The sequence below is a fragment of the Takifugu rubripes genome, chromosome 6 (assembly GCF_901000725.2).
Source record: "Takifugu rubripes chromosome 6, fTakRub1.2, whole genome shotgun sequence".
NCBI classification, from domain to species: domain Eukaryota; kingdom Metazoa; phylum Chordata; class Actinopteri; order Tetraodontiformes; family Tetraodontidae; genus Takifugu; species Takifugu rubripes.
Genome location: NC_042290.1, coordinates 3,818,731 through 3,841,595, shown reverse-complemented (window position 1 = coordinate 3,841,595; position 22,865 = coordinate 3,818,731). Strand labels below are relative to the sequence as shown.

Sequence of the window (22,865 nt, the reverse complement as noted above, 5' to 3'; positions counted from 1 at the left end):
GTCCGTTTGACATCTCGCGTGCGCGCAGTCTTCCTCGCGTGCACCGCAATTAGACCTTTATCCAAAGTTAGTCCACAAAATAGAGAAAAAGTGCAAATTGAAATAAACCTTTCGAGTTTTGGAGCCAGAGACTCAGCACAGTTCCAGTCAGACACAGCTTATACGAGGGTTAAAGACTTTCCTGCGCCCTTTACCATGTGTTTCATGTGTATTTAGCTAGCAAGTAAGTTCAAATCTATGCTTTGTTCTTTTCCACATGACTGGGTTTAACTTGCTATGGTTTGATTCGGAGTTTTCAGCCCGTGGATCACAAGTCTAGCGGCGTATTATATACATCTGGATGTAAACTTGGCACTCAAGCCAAGTGGGTCCTTAAACGACTCTCCAAGCCTGTTAAAAGTGTGCTGGAGTTTGGTGATTAGCCCAGCTTCTCTTACAAACAAGTGACACAGGTGGGAGATACCTACAATAACAGAGGCAACTGGGGCAACTGGATGCTTAGCCAATTCTTTTTGATCATTTTTGGGTGATTTTTTTGTCCCGATTTTAAATGGCAGTAAAAATCTTTAGGCTTCACCATTTGTAAGCCATCAGCCTTTATTTGCCATTGTGTGTGTTGTAATCTCCGCTTTAAACACACACACAAACATAGCACACTGTAAATGATTAATGCCAAACACTACTGTAAGTTTGTCAAAGTGAATGGACCCTTGTCCCCTGTCTCAGCTCCCACTTCAGAGCTGCAGGTGAGCCCTCTTATTGTGTCTGCCGCTCTTTCATGGAGGCTTCGTGTTACACCTCCGCACGTTGATCCCCGGGATGCACTGGGCAGATTTGCGTGGGGGCTTCTGAGATGTTGGGCAGCTTTCTTCAGTTACAGATCCCGCTCGCTGACACCGTTGCCACAACGCCCTTCATGTGGCTTTCCGAAAAACACGCGAAACCGACAGCGTTACGCACGCCTGACAGTCTGTTATTACAGGTGCGCTGTATTGTGTGTTTGTGCTGAAAGTGGTTCAAGTTTCAATCTGCCTCAGTGCATGACAGCGTTGCACACACAGGCAGCACACTCAGGCAGCCTCTTTAGTTAATGTAAGCTCAGCACTCGCTTGTTTAACTGAAAAGGAACACTTTTCCCCCCGCAGCAGTGTCGGATCTCATCTTTTCCTTATGCTGTATCAGCATTTTTTTCCCATTGCCTATAGTCCTGAAATCACCATTTATATTTAAACTTGCTCCATCAAAGGTCCTCTTGAGTGGCGATTGTTAATTGGCCCCTTCAAGGACACGGCTATCATCGCAGCCCTTGAACGTATCGATTAGCCGCTTACTCAATGTAATTATCTGTCGTGGCGCATTAGAAAACTCGGACATGCAACTGTTTGAAATGACAGCCTGCGCGTTTCACCATTATGGATCGGTTGTTGGCAGTGATGACGACGTCCCCTTTTGGCACAGTTTTCGCAGCACTGTACGCTGATGTGGAGCCTGATCCCTCTGTCAACCGCCCCCTCCATCCACATCTGACATTAAGCCGCAGAGACTGAAGCAGTGACATTGAAAGGAGAATGTGTCCTTTTTGTCAGGGCTGTGTGATCTGTCAGTGGAATTGCGAGTTTCTCAACCGCGTTCGATTAAACGGCATATTCCTAAATTCTGAGACCATTTTCCCCATATAAATTTGTAAAAGCAGCCAACCCCAGGCCGAGTGCAACTCAAAAACAGATGTCACATCAGCGTTGGGATGAGAATTTTAATCTGATTTCTGTTTACCAATAAAAAATTAGCTGCCGGCGTCCCGTCTTGTTTTTCCGGTAATCTGGTGGAACCGGACTGCGCCGCAGTCAGCACACCGACGCAAATTCAGTGAGGTTCATGGCCTCAGAGGACAAAATTCGTGCCGCGCGTGTGGGAAAGATGGACATTCCTCCCCGGCAGTAACTCAGGAACAAAGGTATCGCGCGGAGAAGGCGTTCCTCGTCTATGTGGAGGTGTCTGTATGGTGGGAGTGGGCTGGAGGAATGACACCGCCAAAAGCATTTGGCCAAATTTCTGTTTTACGGCCGTCCAGTTTTGTGTTCCTGATGTGATGGCTTTGCCTTTTGAGTAAAGGGGCTGCAGCTGTCATTTTTATGAGAGGAGGTTTACAGCGAGACTTAATGGCTTAAAGTGACAGCTCTCTCCCCTCTTCTTTCTTTCTTTCTTTCTTTCTTTCTTTCTTTCTTTCTTTCTTTCTTTCTTTCTTTCTTTCTTTCTTTCTTTCTTTCCCACCCTTTTCCAATCCAAACTGCGAGAAGAAAAGTTCCATGCTCCAATTATGAATACAGCAAGGGTGTGTTTTTATAATTACAGCAAACCGCCGTCAAGTGTAGATTGTTTTCCTTGAAGGCTATCTCTTTTGATCAGCATGAACCATGAAGTCTTGGCTGCAGATGAAACGCTGCACATTATAGGCTGCCATACTCTTGCCTCTGCAGCCCCCACTTGTTTATGTTCTAAACATAGTATGACTAAAAAAAAAAAAAACCTGCCGGGAGGCTTTCTGGTGCACGAATCGAAGACCTCACGCACTCGCTTGTTAATTATTTGCGCGAAGAGCTCCTCACACACAGAAAGTCTTTATCGATAGCGAATTCTGCGCCTCGAACCTTGACCCGTCCTCTCTTGTTGCCTCCATTATTGCAAGAATTGGCCAATAACGGGGTTAAGTTGTTTGAAATGTATCGTGAGGATCTTGTTCTTTTGCATTTTCCTCATCAAAATGTATAAATGCCCTTTAGTCCATTCATTTGGGTTTTCAGCTATTAATCCAAATATAAATATCAGGTGTTAATGACTAATAATCGCTGTCCGAATGAAGCTGCACCAGCGCTTCACATGCAGAATCCCATCATGTTCACTGAAATGGCAGAACCTCACATCGGACCCGAGGATCACGCAGCATTAAACACTCACGGGTCCAGTTTGCCCATTACTGCAAACGCGTCCACAGTTTAGTGTCAGTGCTCGTTGCAGGTCATCTCCAGCACCGGAGCGGCTCTTCTCTGGGCTATAGCCGTATTCCGGCTGCGTAGAGCCGCGCTTTTGAAGTGGAAACTCTGCTGGGAATTGACTAGATCGCAGCCATAATTCCCATCAAGTGGAAGGTGAGTTGGGAACGCTCTGTAGTTGCTGGGAAGGACGGAGAGAGGCAACGTAAAAAACGAAAAAGAAGTCTATCTGCAACGTAGCAGTAGCTGTCACGGGTGAACAACCCTTCCTGCTCCTCCGCGGTCCTCACGTTGACTTTTTTTTTCCAGAATATAAACACCCGTCACCTCTTGTCTGTGTTTGCAATAATCCCCTGAAATATGGCGGCTGTTTGGCCACGGCGACGTGTTTTGTAATTAAGTTATGAGCACATAAGCTTTGATGGGTATTCACCGGGGAGGGATGACGAATAGAGTGAATCCTCGATATGTTATGCTCCTTCATGTCATTATATTTCCTTATGCCCACATTTTTCCAGACTAATTATAATTGGCCCCAATGAGAACCAGAGATTAACAAAACAAATAAATAACATAATTTATTGGAGCGCAAATTAGGCACTTTGGAAGGAGGAAGCAGCCTTTTTTCTCTCCCCACTTTTAGACAATAGTTCACAGAATTAAGCTCATTTTTGGTACCTGTAATAATATGTATCTGTTACAGCGGTTTTGATATCATCAGCGGGTAACGCGATCAAAAGCAGGGCTGATGTTTGATGTCGAATCCCACTGAGAAAGAAAAAGGAATAAGATTGTGGACTCCAGCAGGGAACGTGTTTTTGTTTCTAAAATTGTATATTCAGGTGAACACACAGTACTCTGTTTTTCTCACACGCGTGCTGAAAACACCCCGCATCATGCTGCATGTGTGACGCAGAAACAGCCTCCGCTGAAGCAGAAGCGGGGTAATTAATGCTCGCTGCTCCGCTAGAGTTTCTCTTTGAGCGAGCCGAGGTGTCTGAGCGCGCCTCACGCTTCGCTCCCTTTTGCCACCACCCCGCCGTTATGTTTGTCCGTCACCTCGCCAGATGCCAACGGGGCGGGGCCTCTATTCACTGCTGGGCACTGGGCCAGGGACATCTAACGGCGTGCAGAGCACCTCAGTTCCCTTCAGCTCCTGCACGCTCGCAGCATTGAGAGCGTCGGATGAAGGCAATGTTAGTTTACACCTGCGCGCCAACACATACCCAACGTGGCTGCGTTGAAGCCACTGCAAATCCCGAACTTTTTTGCGGACTAGATGTATTGCTAGTGTTAGAGGTAAACTTCTACGATTCAAAGAAACTTGCTTGCAGCAACAAAATAAGTGTTTATACCGATGCTGTCATCAACTCAGTGAACGTTGAGTTTGGCTCAGAGGAGTGGCGCTTTATAGGAAACTAGTTTAAAAATAAAACAGTTTGCCAAAGTATACCCAGAGTTGGCTAAGGCGGTCCTCGGTCCTCTTATCCGGAGGTGATCGGATGCGTACTGGCAGGAAAACAAGGTCTGACGCCAGCGACTTTGTCTCATGTTGCGTGCACAGTGGCGCTGAGTTCAGGAAATAAATTTAGTCATGTGTTTTTAAGAAGAGAAACAACGTGGCTCCAAGATCGTATTTAAAGAGGAGAGACAAACCGCAATCACCTTATAATAGCAATGACTCAGTTAGCTTTGCTATGGTTTTACATTTCTGTAGCAAACTGCTGATGTCAGAAAAATTGTGTCCCCATTATCACAAGCGTTTGCAACTCACAGTAGCCCTGAAAAAGAGTTTTAAAGAAAACATTTGAGTCTTGTGAATGGTTACCAAAAGTACCCACATGAAATGCTCATGTTTTCAAATTCCTGGTGTCATGGCAAATGCTAAGCGTGCAGCAGATGGTTGGTTTGATGGTCCCTCTGCATGCAGAAAACCCTTGTTTGCCATATGCTTTTCAATCTTAAAAGGGCATATCATCCACATGGGCTCCACACAGCCAGTAAGCAAATATGCTAGCACCCCAGTAGTGCTAGCAGAAGCTGCTTTGCACAAATGACGTGTTCCCCCGTCCGCTCTGTTATTGACAAAAACACTAGCCTTGATTACCAGAGACATAATTACAGAACTTTCTCCCACTGCTGTTTATGCTGCGCTCGATGTGGTTTTATATCCTCTCAGATGTCTCAGGTTTACCTTCCTCAGTAACAGACCTGCAGGGCTCCAGGAAGAGGATTTAAATTGTTGTTGAATCAGCCGCCAGCTATTTCCCGTACAGTAATATAAACCTCCCTGTAAAATGACTCAAATAATATTTGCAAATCGGCTCTTTTTTCCATACGATTAGAAAATGTTGCTGTATTTACGATTAAATGAAGATCTACTGCAGGAAAACTATATCGCCTGGATAGCTAATGAGGCCACGGGACATTAGGAGCCCTGAAAGCACCAAATCACTGTTCCCTGGGATATAAATACGGAGCATAAATATTTATGAGCTTCACAGGGTGGAATGTTCAAATTATTTTCACTAATTGCCGCACATTTCAAAAATAATGCGAGAAAATAATGCGATTGCTTTGTCAATGCCGGCAGGTCCGACGAGTTCATGCATCGCTGGCTGTAAGCCACAAGCACGTCCTTAGGCGTGTGCACACACTTACAGTAGACATGCAAAACACAGGTGGCCCCGACAGAGTCAGTCGTCAATATGGTTAGACACCTTTGCTCGGCCGTCTGGCTTTAGGAATGTTGTCAACGTCCAAAAACCTGTTCAGGATGGGGGAGGAGGGGAGGTCTTTCTGGAAAAACAGCACCGCCAACGCGGAACTGGTGGTAAAAGCTGCACCAGTTGCTGCTAATGGTCAAAATCAACAGTTGCATTCATTTCGACTCAGGGCCGAGTTGGGACGGTTGTGTAAGGGCCTCAGACGGCTGCCCCCACCCTTTCCCTGCTCTACACATTCAGGCCACTTTTATTGGGCCAATGGGGAAATTTGCTTTGCAGACGGGGTTCTGCAGTAAAACCCAATAGCAGAGTCGCACGGTATTACGCAATCAAGACGGTTGACATGTGTTTCAGTAATGAAACACATTGTAAACGTATCTTGTCGCACGTTTCTTATTCAACCAACAAAGGCTGAGTCGATGTTTTCGCAGAATTTCTTAACCTGCTTATGAACACGTGCACATTGTTCCACCAGCCAAAGTGATCTCACTGTCTTGTAAATGGATTATGCACATGGTCTTGTATCACTTTCCTCCGGATCCGTGAGCAGTCCAACATAAAGACAAACATAAATTTAGAATTCTGCACCGTCGCGGCCCGATTTCTATATAAATCTGTCGTTTGTGGTATTTCAGAGAAGGAAAGTTGAGCAACAGGGTTTGCTTGACAGACGGAGACAGGCAGGCGCTGGTGTCTTTGTCATCTGCGAGCCGCATACCAAAGCGCTGACAGTTGCATACGCGAACAGCTCCGACAAGTTCAAGTGTCACGTTTAGGGTGCTTTCTTCTGTTTCAGCGCACAATGGGAAATAGGAGAATGGCCCAGATTAAACGGGTGGGATCTGAGAGTTGAGCCGCTTGGCGGAACAGGACCACGAAGGGCAGCTGTGAAGATTATTGCTGCGTGAGTCCGCGCACGTTGGCAGACGCCCGTGTTTTAGCTAATCGTTACTTTCGTAATTGATTAGCACGTTATTTGAGGACGCTAGGTGGAAGGAAATCATACGTTCAAACGATTCAGTTGAAGATATATTTGGGACTTTTCTTGCAGGCGGTTGGTGTAGTGTTTGATTTAATGGAACAAATTCAATGAGCGTTTTAGTTTCACAGATTGTAATAAAAACAGTGTTTTTGAGTAGCAAACTCGACAACGAGGCAGTGGCACCTCAGTCTGTTGGTGACTCGGTTGAGAAGTAGAGGGTTCTCGGTTCAAGCCCCAGTGAGAACAATGTCTAGAACGTGTTCTTGTAGTAAGGTTCCAGAACATCTTTACAGCACCAATTAGGTCCCTGAACTTATTTTGTATCTGTCTATCACAAAAAATTCCCACATCTGAGGAACCCAACAAAAAGTTGTGTTAGCATAACACTCGCCAGCTGGCCCTTAAACGTTTAGCTAAATATTGGCTTACTAACCATGTTAATATTTGACTCAATTTGCTTTTTTTGCCGACAAATTCAAATATTGGACAAAGCAGAACAAATTCATTTTAAGTGTAACATTGCCATGTCTAATATCTGGGAGGTAGTCTCAAGAATTGCGGGGAGCAGTAAGTTCCTGCCAGCTGTCAATCATGTTGTTTTTTTTTAGCATTTGGTAACAGTTCAAGCATCGATTCCTCGTAGTTAAAAGATTTAATTCCATGTAAGGTTGGAAGTTACAGCTAAAGTCCAAGTTGAGCTGCAATTCTGCATTAAAGGGTTTTGTAGTTTGAGAAGTAGGACAACACCTGTGTGTGTTTCCCTCCCACGTTAGCGCGTACAGTAGCATTATGAGCAGAGCCTCACACATGTTTTGACATGGACCTGAGCCGCATGTTGACGGAGTCAGGGGGCGGGGTTGTATCCGACGCACTGGATCATGAACTTGTGTGTGTGGAGCGGCGGAGCAGCTGGGAACCCGCGTGCTGTCTGAAAGAAGGAGGGTCAGGGGGTTGCGACGGGGTCAGGCTCTGTGGGAGAGGAGCAGCCTCGGTAGACATGACAACCAAGTGGGAGAAGTGATGAGGAAAACACAACTCAATCACTCCTTGGCTTTGGAAAAGGAAACAACCTGCACTCTAGTTTTATTTAGTTCTGGCCCCATTGATTGCACTTTCCTCATTGAGTCATTGTAGCTATTATTAGAAACGGAGTTAATTGTTAATTGATCCAAAGACAGATAAAACAAAGCACATAATCTTTCTCTCTGTGCGCATGCTTGTGGAAAATGAGAGTGCACGGTTATTACAGGATCCTAGTGGATGTGGAGGTGCCCTGTGGCCTATTAAAGACTACACTTATAAAGGGCTATTGGTCAGGGACCTCTGTTGTGGGCTGTTTGAACGAGGGGGTTGGGTGGTAAAGAGGTTGGAGAGAAAGAGGGGGTTAAAAAGAAGAAAGGGAAGAAAGAGGAGTCCTTGGAACAGTGACCAGAATGAAGGAATAAACAGTGAGCACATCTGGATTGCCTCAGCAGAATATTTGTGCAACATCTGGAAAAATGCCCTGGAATTTAAGGGTCCCCTCCTTTCATTTCACCCCCCCCCCCCACACACACACACACACACTCTAATTCACTTCTTCTACGTCCTGTTTTCTTGCATCTTCAAAGTCTACCACCAGGCACGTAAATAGTCCTGTAGTAACGTGGGGTGAGCCCTCGCCCATTTTATAGCAAGGCCAAATTGGGCCCATGTGACCCCCCCTCTTTGTGCAGGACTGGGCTAATTAACTAGCACAGAAGTGAGAGGGCACCCGGCTGTGGACCCAGTCCTGGGCCAAACACAACCCCTCATAAAACAGTTAAAAAAAGACAGAAAGAATTCCTCAGGCCTCCGATAGTAAACGTTAAAATCATAGCATGCAAAGTAACCTTTTTGTTTGGCTTTCACCAGGAATAACAGACTTTTTGTGCGGAGGCACGTTAATATTAAAACAGGCTTCCTTTGTGTGATCTTAAAAAAACAGCTTTTTGCTTTTGTATTTATTAGTCTTGTTTTTTTTTGTTTTAAAAAAAAAAAAAACAACCTACAAAGATGGTATGTTCAGGCTCCCTTTGTGGTACAACGTCCCACAGAGACGGGGAAGCCTCGGCATTGAATCAACAACTTCATTCATGCACCAGAGTGCACGCTGTTGAGGGCCCAGATAAGACATGCATGGCAAGGCTTTTTGTCCGTCCTCTCATCCTTGGCAGCGCCAGCCCGCGCTCATTAGCGATGACGATCCGTACGAGCCCAGAGCGCCTTCTGCCGTACCTGGGTGAGGCTTTGCACGAATGGTGGCGCTGACAGGCGCGCAGCTTTAAGAGCGGAGCAGAATGTGGAGGTACATGCTAATGTGGCCGGCGTGCTGATCAAAAGAGATGTACACAGTACACACAGGCAGGAGAAGGGCACTGATCAAAGACCGGGAGGGAGCCAGAGTGAGAGAGGGGACGCGCTGCATGCTTGATAAACGCTGCACAAGGAGTAGGAGAAACCTGCTCAGCTGGGTTCTGTCAAAAGTCTGATTTTGTAGGTTGTGTTGGCTTTTTCTTCCCCCATCTTGTCCCACAGCTAGGACATCCTACATCTTCCAGCACGGCTGATCCGACAAGTCATGCTAAGCTGATGTTGAAACCTTCGACTACATCTCGGTTTTTGCGCACAAATTTTAGCTCGAGGTAGCTGGTAGGCGCTCAGATATCACCTACAACCTTCAATGTCTTATGTAAAACGAAAAAGAAATTTTGAATTGATTGATTCCAGGATAGAAGATGGCATTTATTTCAATCATGGAAAGAAGGATCCACCGGCCGTTTGTCCCCACGCTATCGGATGATTTCCTTGCTTTTTGTATTCCTCAAAATGTGAACGTGGGCCCTGTGGACATCAATCAAAGGTCATGCTGCAGCGGGAAGCATTTCCCAGGTGATTCCAGGTTATCGTCAGGTAGGCGTGACCTCCCTTTGACTTGTCCACTCGTTTGCCCCAGGAACCGAAATGAACCTTGGCGTTTTCAGTTATCTTCTGCTAGATCACGGCTCACTGCTTCCACCCTGAGATGATCTGACTTTGTCCTGTCTTGGTCAGTAATTCGACGTGAAACAGGAGTTTTTATCCTGGAAGGCAGGTTTTTAGTAGCAGCCTTATGCTTTGAACAGCTCTTTGAGTCTCCAGCCAGACATGCAGGGATAAATAACAGGTCAGTAGCAGGAATATGCTTCGAAAGGGCCTTAAAATAAATCCTACTTTTATGGCTGTTTTCCTTTTTATGAATCAAGAGGCACACCTTTGCTCGCACTCCTAAGCATCTGAATTTAAAGCTCTTTCACATTCATTTATTCATGAATTTTAATACCATATTTTTCTTGTGCTCAGTATTTACGATGAGCGCCATTGGATCATGTTTTGAAGATTTATTTATGAAAACACTGCAATTAAATATAGTAGTTGCAAATATCATAAAATTTGCTGACTAGGATTATTCTGTTTAATCAGTCCATTTTACTTATATGATAAAATACACAACAAATACACAACAAATGATCAGCTCTAAGACAAATTAGCTGGCCTCTAACACTTCTTTCTTCTCTACTATTAGCCGACCTTATACAAAATATCATTAAAAGCTAAAAGAAGATCTTTCGATTAATTATATTAGAGACATACAGTATAAGAAAAATATTCTGATTCAAAAGTTACTTTTTTTTTTTTTATAAAAAGCGGTGATTTTATGTTGGTTTAAATATGATGTATTCTGTTGGACGCGGCCAACTAGTGCTGCAGTTCTCTCTCTGAAGAGATGCTCATGTGAATGGCTCTCAGGACGGGAAACCTTCTGCAACTCTTTCATCTCCCACTCCAGAACTTTATTGAACAATCCCAGTGTAAGTGTGGCAGGTACAGTGGTGCTAATTGCTAAGTGCGCCACCTGATACAGCTCTTCGATTACCTTAAAGAATCACGGTGCTTCTTCTGGTTCTTGAGGGGATATTGTGGAGTGGAAAGTGCGGTTTGAGTTCTTAAATCGAGCTGCGTCCATCACCACAGGCACCAGAAGCCCTGCCTAGCTTTGGCTGTGAAATGTGCATCTGTTATAGCATTTACCTTGCATAGAAAAGCGTTTTTAAAGCCGTTTTCAAGCTTATATGTGTGTATGTGTGTGTGCAGATGCTCACTCAGTAAGTGATGTCATGTCCTTAAAGGTTGTCTGTATAAAATATCTGTGATAGTGTGCAGCGCCAAGCTCAAACTTAGCCAGTTTAGCATCTCTGGGTTTATGTGCACTGTAAAACGCTGCGGTCCATATGCTCTGAACTCAGCTCTCTGGCCCTGAAAGCCTGGGGAGGATCAAGCTGGTGTGAATAGAATATCCCATGCTGGTGCGGGTCATGGGTGTCATTACATCGCATTGATTGGCTCACTTGGCTTAATCTATCGAAACTATAAGCAGCAAGTGACAGATTTCTCCGGTTCTGAGCTCACCAGATGTGAATAGATGATTGATATTTCGATGACGGCCCTCCAGGGGATTGACTAAGCCCGTGACCCACTCAGCCCAGTTCTGTGCTTGATTGGCAGCTGGAGTTGCCTTTATCCATGAAACAGGGAAGAGAGAATTATGTCATGGAAAGTCATGATATACTCGTAAATTATTACATAAATGTAATACTCAATAAAACCAAAAGCATACAAAACAAAACATTAGGATTTTCTACTATTGGAGAGGCCTAAAACTGCATGACTGGAAAGACACACTGGTTTCTAGCAGACTTTGTTTATCGTTTTCTCCGTCCTTTGCTTTTTCAAAGCACATTGATGGAGCTATTAGCCTGTCACAATGGAGCCATCACACACTGGAACCATGTTTCCTCCTGTTATGATCATTTTCATGCTATCTGAGGCTCTCCCTTTGTTTCCTGTCTCGGAGGGATCGGGTGGCTCAGGTCTTTAATGCCCCGCTTTTATTCTCGCTGAAAAGCCGCGCTTGCCAAGCAGAATGCGGCGTGGCTTCACGCTCGCTACGCCGAGCCTCAGTCCCCGTGGAAGAGGAATAATTTATAAAATGAAAACTACATTTGTTGTGTAAATGACCACATGCTGTAGGATATTTAATCCTGCCTGCAGTCAATCCCAGTCATGTGACATGACCTAGTTTTGTCTGTCTCTCTGTCTGTCTCTCCTCTGTTCCTCTCGTTCTCGCTCGAGCTCCCACATTTGCTCACCACTGATGTCTTCTTCCTCTTTCACTCTTGTTTATGCCTCTTTAGTTCACCGGGGTGCTGGCTGCATTTCTGTTCCGAGGGCAAATTTGTTTTTGTCGTCCCGCTTGTTGTTAATATTGTTAAAGCGCTGGTATCTCCAACAGCAGACTCTCCGTTGGTCCTGCAGATATCATTTACGATACCTACTATCCATCACCTCCCTGTGATTTTATATAATTAGGATCAGTTTACCAGTCAGATTTGCACGTTGTTATTTTGCCCCCTGTTGTAATTAACTAAGGGCTTAAACTAAGGGCTCACCGACCTTGGAGTGGTGGACTATATCACACAGCATACATCAGAATAAGATATTTTTGGCTGTCCTAATCCAATATTAATTGTTATATATCAATTATGGGTGCTTTAAGTCCGGAACTTGCCTCGGGAACATCCTCAATACATCCTTTGGTTTGGAGGAAATAGATATGTAGAGTTAATTTGATCACTTGGTTTACTGGTCATAGATTGAGTAGATTTAGTATTATAAATGTCCTAATAATAAAAATATTTTATTTATCCTCCAGAGAATCAGGATGCACCAAAATGCAGTTTATTGTGAAGAAAATGCTGTTTAGAGAAACAAATGACCACAGTTGTATTTGTCATTGAAGAAGACATTTATGCATTTTTCTAGTCCAGTCAGCCCTAAAATGCCTGATAAAAAATGCCTTTGTTTCTCCATATGTCCATATGCAAATGCTAATGCAAGATTGACGCTAAATGCAAATTAAACAGTCCTCTTTTTTTGCTGCCACTGAAAGTTGAAGGTTCACAGAGGATGTGACAGAGGTGAGGTTTTCCTAGTGCGTCTATATTTGAGCCTTGGCTTCAGGCTACCTCCAGATACGACAGGAGGAGGGTCCAATTCTTCTTGTCACACGTGCCGATCCATAAAAGCAGTAGTGGCAGGCATTGAAGTCACTGGTAAATTGGACAGGTAACTGGTTTTGAGGCGTGACGGCCTGACTGCCGCTTGGAATGCGCAGCATGCATCCGTTCCTGAAGAGCAGAAGAGCTCCCTCTGCTTTAGAATAATACCGAAACGGTGGAGAGGGCGCAGGCTCGCCTGCCTCTCTGTCCCGTGTGAGCAGTGTACATTCTTTGCACTCTGCTGGTACTACACATTTTATATCTCCATACGAGCCATATTATCTGACACAATACCAGCTGATTTATGGGCCTTTTATTCAGGCTATTGTCTGACAGTATAAATTAGTAATGTAGCCTGGGTGTTACAGCTTAAGGTTTTCTTTGAAAGAAGGGTTTGATTTTGAATTACAAGGACAGAATCACTTGTTTTATTCTCTTTTAACCTTGCGGAATATAATGGACTTTGGCATCATTTTCAAGTAACAGAACATACAAAATTAACAAAGTTAAACCTTGCTCGAAAACTGTTATACCTAATAAATGTGGGTATGTCTCCTTTATAATATAATATATGCAGAGAATAGACTCCTCTGTGCTTTACCTGCGATTCCAAACCCTTACTATCCTAACCTTATATTTCCACCGTTCTTAGTCAGCAGGTTAATGAATAGCCTTGTTCCCTTTCCCCTCAAAAGTCTTGCTGGGTGCTCAGATGGCAGGCTGAGTTATATTTATGTTCAACAGTCAAGTGCAAGAATGAAGAACTCCTTCCCAAGTTTCCATCAGCTTTAAGCCATGTCATTATACTGACATCTGAAATGCTGATACATGGGTGTACTCACTGACTTCATTCATTAGCCTGGCCCAGATTCACAATTCCAAAAAGTTTTGCTTCATAAGCACATTTTTTCTGTCCACGTCCACCCCTCCCTGTCTGGCTGAGTGTCATGCATTGATACTGAAACTGAGGTGTTCATTTTAGAACCAATTTACCATTGATTTGGTACCCTGAGCAGGATTATCTCAATATGTTCTATTTCCACTCACTAGAGGTCTTATAGCCAGGCTAGAGTCAACTCTACTGGTTTGAAAATCCCCCTATTCATGTTTAATGGTGGCAATTTAAAGCGGCATTTAACAGAGAGTACACTTAATCCCCGATTTTAAAACTGTCCTGCAATGTTCTGTCCTGTGTAATTCCTATTCTACTGCGCTGTGATTTTCAATGCTTTTATTGTCGTCCTAGTTTAAAGTGCACACTAGCGCACAGCGGCTGCTTTTGTTGCAGGTTTTGGATGAGCTACCATTTACCACGTTTAAATTCCTTAATCCAGACTGCAAAGAAACTTTGGAATGTCCCAAAAAAACTGATTAATATTAAGATGTTTCTATAGAAACAGGTCCAGCTAACAGCCTGCAAGACAGTCCAACATCAGAGTTGCATGAAATAAATAGGGAAAGAAAACATGGCTGCATCAGTCTTACAAAGACCGTAAAGGTCACTCTGTTACTAAGTGTGCTAAAACAAGTTCTTTTAAGGTACCCATGCTCGGTGGGCCTTCTTCATGGCAATGGAAGCTTAAAGAACAGCAAACGTGGTTTCCAGTTCTCATTTCACCTATTTTTACAGTGCTGCTTTGCATTTTTCACAATACAGATTTGTAAAATCTTTGACTTCATTTTTTTAAATGTAGAATGTGCTAAAATACTTGACAAGAGATAGATTTGTTGCAGTTCTGCATATCTAGAGTTCAATATTTTGTTGCGTGTGTTGTGCCTTCGCCGTGTTGATTAAGACGGATGCTTGGGGAAACTTCGGAACAAACAAATTCACAATGAGCAGATGTCGAAAGGCGCTCTTAATGAAACACGCCGCGGCCTTGATTGATGAATCTGGGTCAGAGTAATGGAACAAATTGTTCGGAAGACAAGAGCGATGGGTGTGGGTGGAAGCAAGAGACCTTCCTTCTGTTGTCTTCTTGGGTGTTAGTACATGCTTACATCCTCAGTATGGTAGATGTTGTAGGCTGAGGCCAGAAGAGGTTAATTCCAGACTGCTGCCGTAGAGATGGGAGCGTGGGTGTAAGCAGTCAATTTAGCGGGCTAACAGGAAGCACGCTAAGGTACTTTCTGTTGGGACACAGAAAGCAGTGAGTGGGCCACAGGTCACTACACTGTACCACTCCTCACTTTTGTGCCTCAGAGGACCTTTAGGCTGCTGCTGCTGCTGCTGCTGCTGTGTTTAATCTCCCCCCTCAGAACATTTATCTTCATTCTGCAATAGCAGGCGTTATTTTCCCACCAGTTCCAATCAGTTGCTGTTGCTCACTTTTGATCACCACATCAGAAAAAGATACAACAACCTGAGGCTCAACAGTGTCCAGGTTTTTTCTTCTTAACAAAAGGCCATTAGATCGTAGATTAACTCACAGGAGATGGTTGACAAAGTCAGAGTTTCATCCAGAATGATTGACTTTGTTTCTTGGTATATTGTACTTTTTTGGAATAAGTTTTCTTTTTTAAGGGCATTAATATAATGTCTTATTGTTGTAATGTTACCAAAAATATTTTTCCACAGCACACAAGAGGAAGCACACAACTTTTATCTGTGTGGTTAATTCATTAGAAGGGCATGGCATGTATGTTGTCAATGGCTGTTGGCTTTGGTTGATAGTTCATCGGTGGACGTTTTAATGCCTCTCTGCCTTGAAGGGAGCCTCTTTTAAACGTTTGGTTGTTCTGAGTCCAATCGCACAAATTTGATTAGAGTCATTTGCCCCAGGAACTGCGCCGGCTTCTGGGCTGCAGTGAGGCCTTTGTCCTCCTATTTGCCCGGGAGAAAGGTTCTGATGTGCACAAGCTGTGTTTGAACTGACCCCTTCTTTCTTTCTCCTCTAACCTCATTTATCACACTCGTTTTGTTCCTCCCACTCTGAGTGATCAGGACCTGCTGTTTGGGTGACATTTGAGGTCCTTTTGCAAGCCACCTGAAAGTTTCAGAGGAATCAAAATACTTTGAAGCAATACTAAATCAATCAGCCTTTTTTATTTGATGGCATCTTAAGCTGTGACCATTGGGTGCTGACAGCAGAACGTGGAGTTATTCATGTCTCTCTGTCTCACAACTTCCTTTCAAATAATAGGTGTGCTCATGTTTGGACAAAAAAATGCAACATTTAAGAAGTAGGAACATAAAGTTCTCACTTTTCTCCTCTTTTTCGTCTAATTTAAATTTACTGCCAGAGTTGAGAATTACGGATGGGGTGAGGTCACTCACACCAGAAGCTGCAAGAGAATTAAAAGGAAACTTGTAGGTGGAGTTTCATTAGCAGAAAAAATCCAGCACCACCGCAACCACAGTTCAAATGAGCTGTCTTCAGACGGGTTTTCTTGACAAAGGTGACAGAATTTTGTCTAGCCACAGCCTCAATGCCATCAAGGGCGGTCGAGCAGCAGCGAATTTGACCATTTTAGGTACGTATACATTTTTAAATAAAGCTGTAGGTGTTCAAATGAAGATATGAGAAACTAAGACCAATGCAATTTTGCCTCTTACTGGCCAGTTCTGCTGGTTATTCAATGAAAAAAGTAACAGTTTCATGGCATTAATCAACAATAATGATCAAATTAGTGTTGGGAACTTACCAACGATAGAAATTCTGGTTTAGGCTAAACTGAAAAACAAAATGAAGTCAGGAAAAAGTCAGAAGTTATGGCTTTTCCAAAGGTCACTTGTGACATTTAGTCTTTTTCCACAGATGCCTCGCCATTTCAAATGCCAAGGCAACTGCCACGTCCATTATCCTGAGACTGTCTGAAAGTGCTGAATAGAAGGCATGTTTTCTTCCAGAAAAAGGTGCTCATGTTCATTACAAAAGTGCCTTAGTGTAGTCTCGCAAAATACGGCAGCTTAGTAAGTCATTCAATAAAGCTGTCCACTTAAGTTTTTATGACCAGTCCAGACCACAACAGTGCCTGGCTGTGTGACTCAGGATGAAAAGAAAGCTATAAGATGCAGATTTGAGTTCTTTTTGGTTTTTGCCAAGCTAGATCTACAGAGCATCGTGCTCTTTCGTAAAAGGAAGCCACATGTGATTTGGTTTTGTTGTGTTTGAACTTAAAAATTGTGTCTTCCAGCCAAGGTCTTCATGCATATCTGCTTCTGAAGATTTAGTCTGAGGTTTTATTAGGACCAAACAAGGCCTCAGGTGGCCCATGTTTCCCTAATTCATCCAAGGCAGAGCACTTCTAACTCCAAAGATTCCGTAGGAGCCGTGAAGAGCAGGCCAACGTTCATTTGATTTCCTTTAAGGCTTGACTCAAGGGCATCCTGTTCCGAGTTGACACAATACACTAAATATAATATGAAGTCTTCTGCAGAGGCATTTCAAATCTAATTTAGGAGTTCACTTTATGTCCTCAGCTTCAGTTCACCTGCGCCCATCGACCTGTCCCGGGGCAGGTTAGCCTGCTTCTACACCCTTAAGGCCTCAGCAAAGGCCTTAAACTTAAGGAGGATTTAATTTTTTCCCATTAAACAAGTGTGATAATGGAACAAGAGTCAAATTTACTTACATATTAAAGTACATTAAAGCTATATTTCTATCAAGTCTGACTTTGTGTGTCTCGGTAGTAATTGAGGTCGCTTTGGTGGAATCATAGATTTTCCTTGGCACAGGCACATCCTGGGCCTAAACACGTGATGACACCATGGCGAACAGAATTCTGGTCATGTGAAAGAGAAAAACTAAACATCAAGGCAATGTAGAACCACTCAATAGATTGCCAGTGGGGGTCCACTGGGCAGACAGTGTCCAAGCACCAGTAGAGCTACATAATGACTCCCGTTGATGCTCAGTCAATAAAAAGCTTCAACTAGTCACGTGTATAAACTGATACATACATTAAATAGTATAGTTCAGACTTTCAGAACTGCAATAAAAGACTTTAACTTCAACATACAAAATGTGCAGGCTGTATAAATGTGCATGAACTCAACAGTAGTTTGTCTTTATACACGCTGAAATTGGATGTGCAGAACGAAAGAAACATAAAACCCCAATAAAACTGAAGGACAAGCAGGCGAGAGCACAATGAACAAAGTTTTCAAGGTTTACATGGAAGACAGCGAGGGGTTACTGAGGAACATGTTTTCTTTCTCCTCGTGTGGAGCTTTGAGGTGTGCAGCAAAAAGCTGCTGAAGGTGAATGGCATTCATAGCGGTAACCATGGCGATTAATGGCTCCACTGGATGCTCCATCCTCCTACACACTCTACCGAGACCTTTTGCACTAAAGGCCTATGTGAGAGAACCTCTTTTTATTGTACCTGCGGGATGCATTCAGGGCCCGCTGAACTTTGACCTTGGGTTTGATTACCCTGGCAACACAAGATGCAAACTAAAGCTACGCTTTAAGAGAAGTTGACTGCAATTTCTCAATCCCTCATAAATTCTTGAGTGTTTCACTGAAAAGACTTTGTGGGACCTTGTAAGGTCCCAAATGCTTAACGTGAACGTGCGATACCTGAAAATCCTCCTTTTACGTAATCATACGTGACTCCCTGCGTGCATAATCCCATAGAGACGTGTTACATTAGAACTGTCATGCAGCATATTTGCTTAATTCCACCATTTCAAATCTGCTTTTTTAATTAGGACAGGGATGCAAATGCCGTGGTCATTAGCAGCTCATCATTAATGAAGAAAGCCGCCAGTGTTTACTCTGATAGCCAGGAAGGACGATGTGGATTGGCCGCCGGTGGGGGTTTGAGCTCATCCCATCTAGATTGGATCATACAGTTATTAAAGTCAATGAGGGCCATGCTGCTTGAAAGTGAAGCGCAAGATCAAACATTCCTGTAATAAACGTCTTGCTAGAGTATATAGCCTGAGACATGGTGATGGAGCGTGATAGAGGTGATTTAATGGCAAGACATGTACCAACCTTACTGCTCATGACATCAGATACTGAACCTGCACACACACGTCTTGGCTTCCACTGCACTTTCATCTTTTACTCCAAGGACTGGAAACTAAAGCCCTCGGAAATGATTTACACTTGTGACAGGGAAAATATACATACAGTACAAGCCCTTCAAATCAGTAGTTATTCCCCCCCAGTTGTCGAGCAAGCGTCTGTGTTATATTTTATGATTCGATTTAACAGAATATTGAAGGTAAAGATCTGTCTATTTACATTGAGAAGAGCAATGGGAAGTGTTTATTTTTGTGCTGAAATGTATAGATCGGGTTCCAGGTCCAACTCATTTGTTCTGGGGGGGGGGGGGTTTCACCACTGTCTTTAAGCTCTAGGTAAAATTCCAGGAGTTTAAAGCCCATACTCTAGCATTGCTCTGTCCCGTGGGAACATTACTCTTGCAGTGTTGGGCTCTTTTTTGTGGGGGAGCTGCTGTCTGCTTAGTTTACTTCTGATTTTGTAAAAGTCCAACTTGACTTAGGGGGTCGAGCTCATATGTTAATACCCTAATGTTCAGTGACACTGCTCAGAGCTCTATAACATGTGTCATTGTTTACCCTTCAACCCTCGTACAAGCAGGAATATCCTCTGTCGCAGTGGATATCGTTGGAATTTTCACATGAATTATTGCACATGCAAAACCAATGGGATGACTTCACTCCCATTCACGCTTTCAGGGATTTAGACACGGTCATCTTGTTCTGGTGGCTCTACTTAGAGCCGGACAGCAACAATCAGAACAACCAGACAACAACCTGGCGTTTTGGGACAACGACAGATAGACAAGCCAGAAACTTTAGTTGCTGTAAACGTCAAGATGCAGAAAGTCAAGGGCACTTAATAAAAAATGAATGGAAAATGCTTTCCTCCTCCATTTTATTGAATTAATGAATGTGTGATGATCCCAGTTGGCCTGGGTTTGTTGTGACAGACTTGAATTGCCGTTTCAGTTCCAACTGTATCCGGAATAAGAATCAAAGGTTTAAAAATGGATTGGACACTCTACAATCCCCATAACTACACACACACTCACACAACCTTACTAACACAATATGAGCATCCTATGCAGCTTATTGTAGGGAACTAATTCAATATTCCTTTGCCAGTTTTAAATGTAATTTTCTGAGCTCATCCAGGGTGACATGTTTTTCAAGGTAGTAATAAAGGGGCTTTATCTGGCTTGAAACACAGTGAGGTCCTCTGGCTGCTGCTTTTAAACCTTTGCTGGAACTCTGAAGATCTTCATGAGGAATGAATAAAGATAGGATTTGCAGCAATCTGCCAGTGCCTATGAGATCTGCATGGGCTATCCAGTCAATAAGGACAGAGCAAACCTTCCTTGATTTGAGAAAAGTAGAGCTCACACAGAAGTTTCCCCTTTGGCTTGAGGGTATGGTGTCAAGCATAAAATCACACATGTTCCAGAGTCTGGATTTTTAAGATGCTATTTAAAAGTGACAATCTTGGTTAAATTCTCTTGCCAATCAATGTTTGACCTATAGAGCATGTGGATCCAACCATTTATTTAGCTGTGTATTGTTGACACTCTTCCCCGTTTTATTTTTATATATGTTTATATGTCTTTGTAACATTTAGATATCTGCTGTAGGTCTATTTTTTGCTCTTTTGTTTGCTGCATTACACCAGTGATGGGTAAAATTTGGTCCAGAGGGGCAGCAGCCTGCTCAGTTGCCCCATTGTGCCAAATAATGAGTTCCCTATTGAAGATGACCTCATTGACCTCAGAGACAGACAGTAAGACGGCCTCATCCAGCCCCTCCAGGCACCTCAGCCTGATTTGGCGCTTAGCCCACACAGAGCTGCTAACCTCAGTCTTATGCTTGAGTACTTCACACCCCCTTATTTCAGCTATGAGTAGTAATCTGGTGTGTTGCCACAAGTGAAGAAGTTTTAGTAATCACAAGAAGCCACAGACCTGTAAATATGTGAAGTCCTCCGGTCTGATTTGGATACATGTAGCATATCAAGTAGCATATATATATGTATATACACACATGTATACATATATAACAAGGTGCTTTCAAGTTAAAGTTAGCATGTTTTTGTACAGACATTTTAATGGATTTGTATTTATGTTTCTACATTTGTCTCTTTCCAGGGTTCCTCAAGCCCCAGTGCTCACTGGCTCCCCCGATGGACAGAGGTCGCTCGGCCGAGGCCTGTTCCTGTTTCAGTGGCATGTGTCCTCTCCATCAGCGCCGCCTAGCCTCAGGTAACTCTTTAACTGTGTCAATTAACCCATCATCACTTATTTATCCCTGTTCTCTGCTAAATTCCTGATGAATTTGCAGGTAAGAATCAAGCTGTTTAGTATAGATTTTGCAGAAACCTCACCCTTAAATTATTGGAGAAACCAGGCTAGGCTTCTGTTCTGCTCAGTAGAGAAACTTCCATTAGTTTATTTGCATTTTATGTGCATCTGGGATTAGTTTGGAATGGATGTGTCATTGGAAAACTTCTCTGTGTCACATATCCACACGTGCAAGCAGCTGCCTGTGAAAAGATCCTCTCTGGCTCAGGGATTTTTTTTTAAGCCAGTGTGCAGTGCATGCACAAATAATGTCATGCTCAGTGGTATATTTGCATGCGGAAGCATTGGATGGGAATGAATCACTGAAGGAAAAGGGGACACGGATGTGAAGAACATGTGATTTATGCTAACACATTATCACTGCATCTCCATGGCTGACTCTTCCTGCGTTAGCACAGCGGCCAGTTGAGCTGCCTGTCATGTATGAAGGGAGTGACTCAGCAAGACAAAATCACAACCATGTGGAAAAGAGCTCACAAGAATAGCAGTTAAATATATATACACATTCAGCATATATTAAAAATGTAGTGCATTGAGGTTTTTGTCCATGCTTCACATACATACTTTCAGGAATAAATATTTTCGTGTGCTGATATTTCCAGTACATTCAGGGCTTCAGAAGACAACATTGAATATATTTCCCCTCCTCTTTACAACCTGAAAAAAAAAACCCAAAACAATGGTTTCGACTCCTTTAATTAGGTCGCAACCTTAAAATCAGCTTAAAGCCTTTAGTATCAAAATTGTTTGGAGGTCTTCTCTGTCTTCTACTTAGCCATTTGAACAATATGATTACAAGGATCAATTTTATTACTGCAAACATTCTTTCTTTTCTGCCGCTGTATTTTTTTTTTTTAAGGCTATGAAGTTGCCCTCAGTAATAAGCAGCTTGGTGCCTTTAAATTACTTATGACTGACTGGCTCTTGAAAAAGGCACTGAAATGTGAATGATATAATCCAGTAATGTTTTCTACAAGAGTACTTTAAATAGAGCAGTTAAAATTTACAGTCCCATGTGCCCCAAAGGTAGAAAATCTCCAGGGAAACACGCATATGTTGTCTGTAGTTTAGAGCTAGTCCATACGTGATATTTTCATCATCAAAATATCCATTTTTTGTAGCAGTAAAGTGAACATAATGACCCACTACCTGCCGTTTACCTTGCAAATACTTTTTCCCAGACAAGTTTCGGCAGGTGAGGCGAACCGCCCGCATCTGTGTATTTTACAGAGCTGCCATGATTGATTGCAACATTTCTTCTTTTTTTTTCCACTGTCAAACCTCGCTGCCTGCACTCAGGCGGAACGTGTTTCCTGAACAATCAGGAGCATCTGGAATAGAAGTGTTGTCTTGCAGAAGTATGTCAGAGGTTTTTTTTTCCCCTCTTTGTGTTGTGGCTATATTAAGAAGCTTTGTAAACTGGGATACAAGTCAGATTAGAGTATTTTGGCTACCCCAGTTTCACGGCCAAATAGAGCAGAAAGAATTGAAAATTGTAGCATTGCATTTTTCATATGGTTCGTTAGTGATGGTAGGTAATATAGGTAAATATAGGTAAAATGTAGGTAATATAGCAAAAGTAAAATAAGTGGTGAGCAACATTTAAAGCCCTTGTAATAATCGGGGCTCTAATTGTGGATCATGTCAAGTTAGACGATGTTGATCCTGACCGAGATTGTGCTCCTTTCTGGGCGTTCTAACCACCTGACTGCAGCCGCGATGGCAAGCTGCTGCACAACGG

At 43.1% G+C, this 22,865-nt stretch overlaps 1 protein-coding gene across 3 annotated transcripts in view; it reads left to right on the top strand.

The window, feature by feature from the left end:
• The window catches only part of rxraa (retinoid X receptor, alpha a), a 72,060-nt gene that overhangs the window by 579 nt on the left and 48,616 nt on the right, over positions 1 to 22,865 (top strand). For all 3 annotated transcript variants that reach the window (XM_003965153.3, XM_011604506.2, XM_029837216.1), the window contains exon 2: positions 20,912 to 21,025. In XM_003965153.3, coding sequence (XP_003965202.2) covers positions 20,912 to 21,025 — 114 coding nt within the window. The remainder of the gene's footprint in view (positions 1 to 20,911; positions 21,026 to 22,865) is intronic.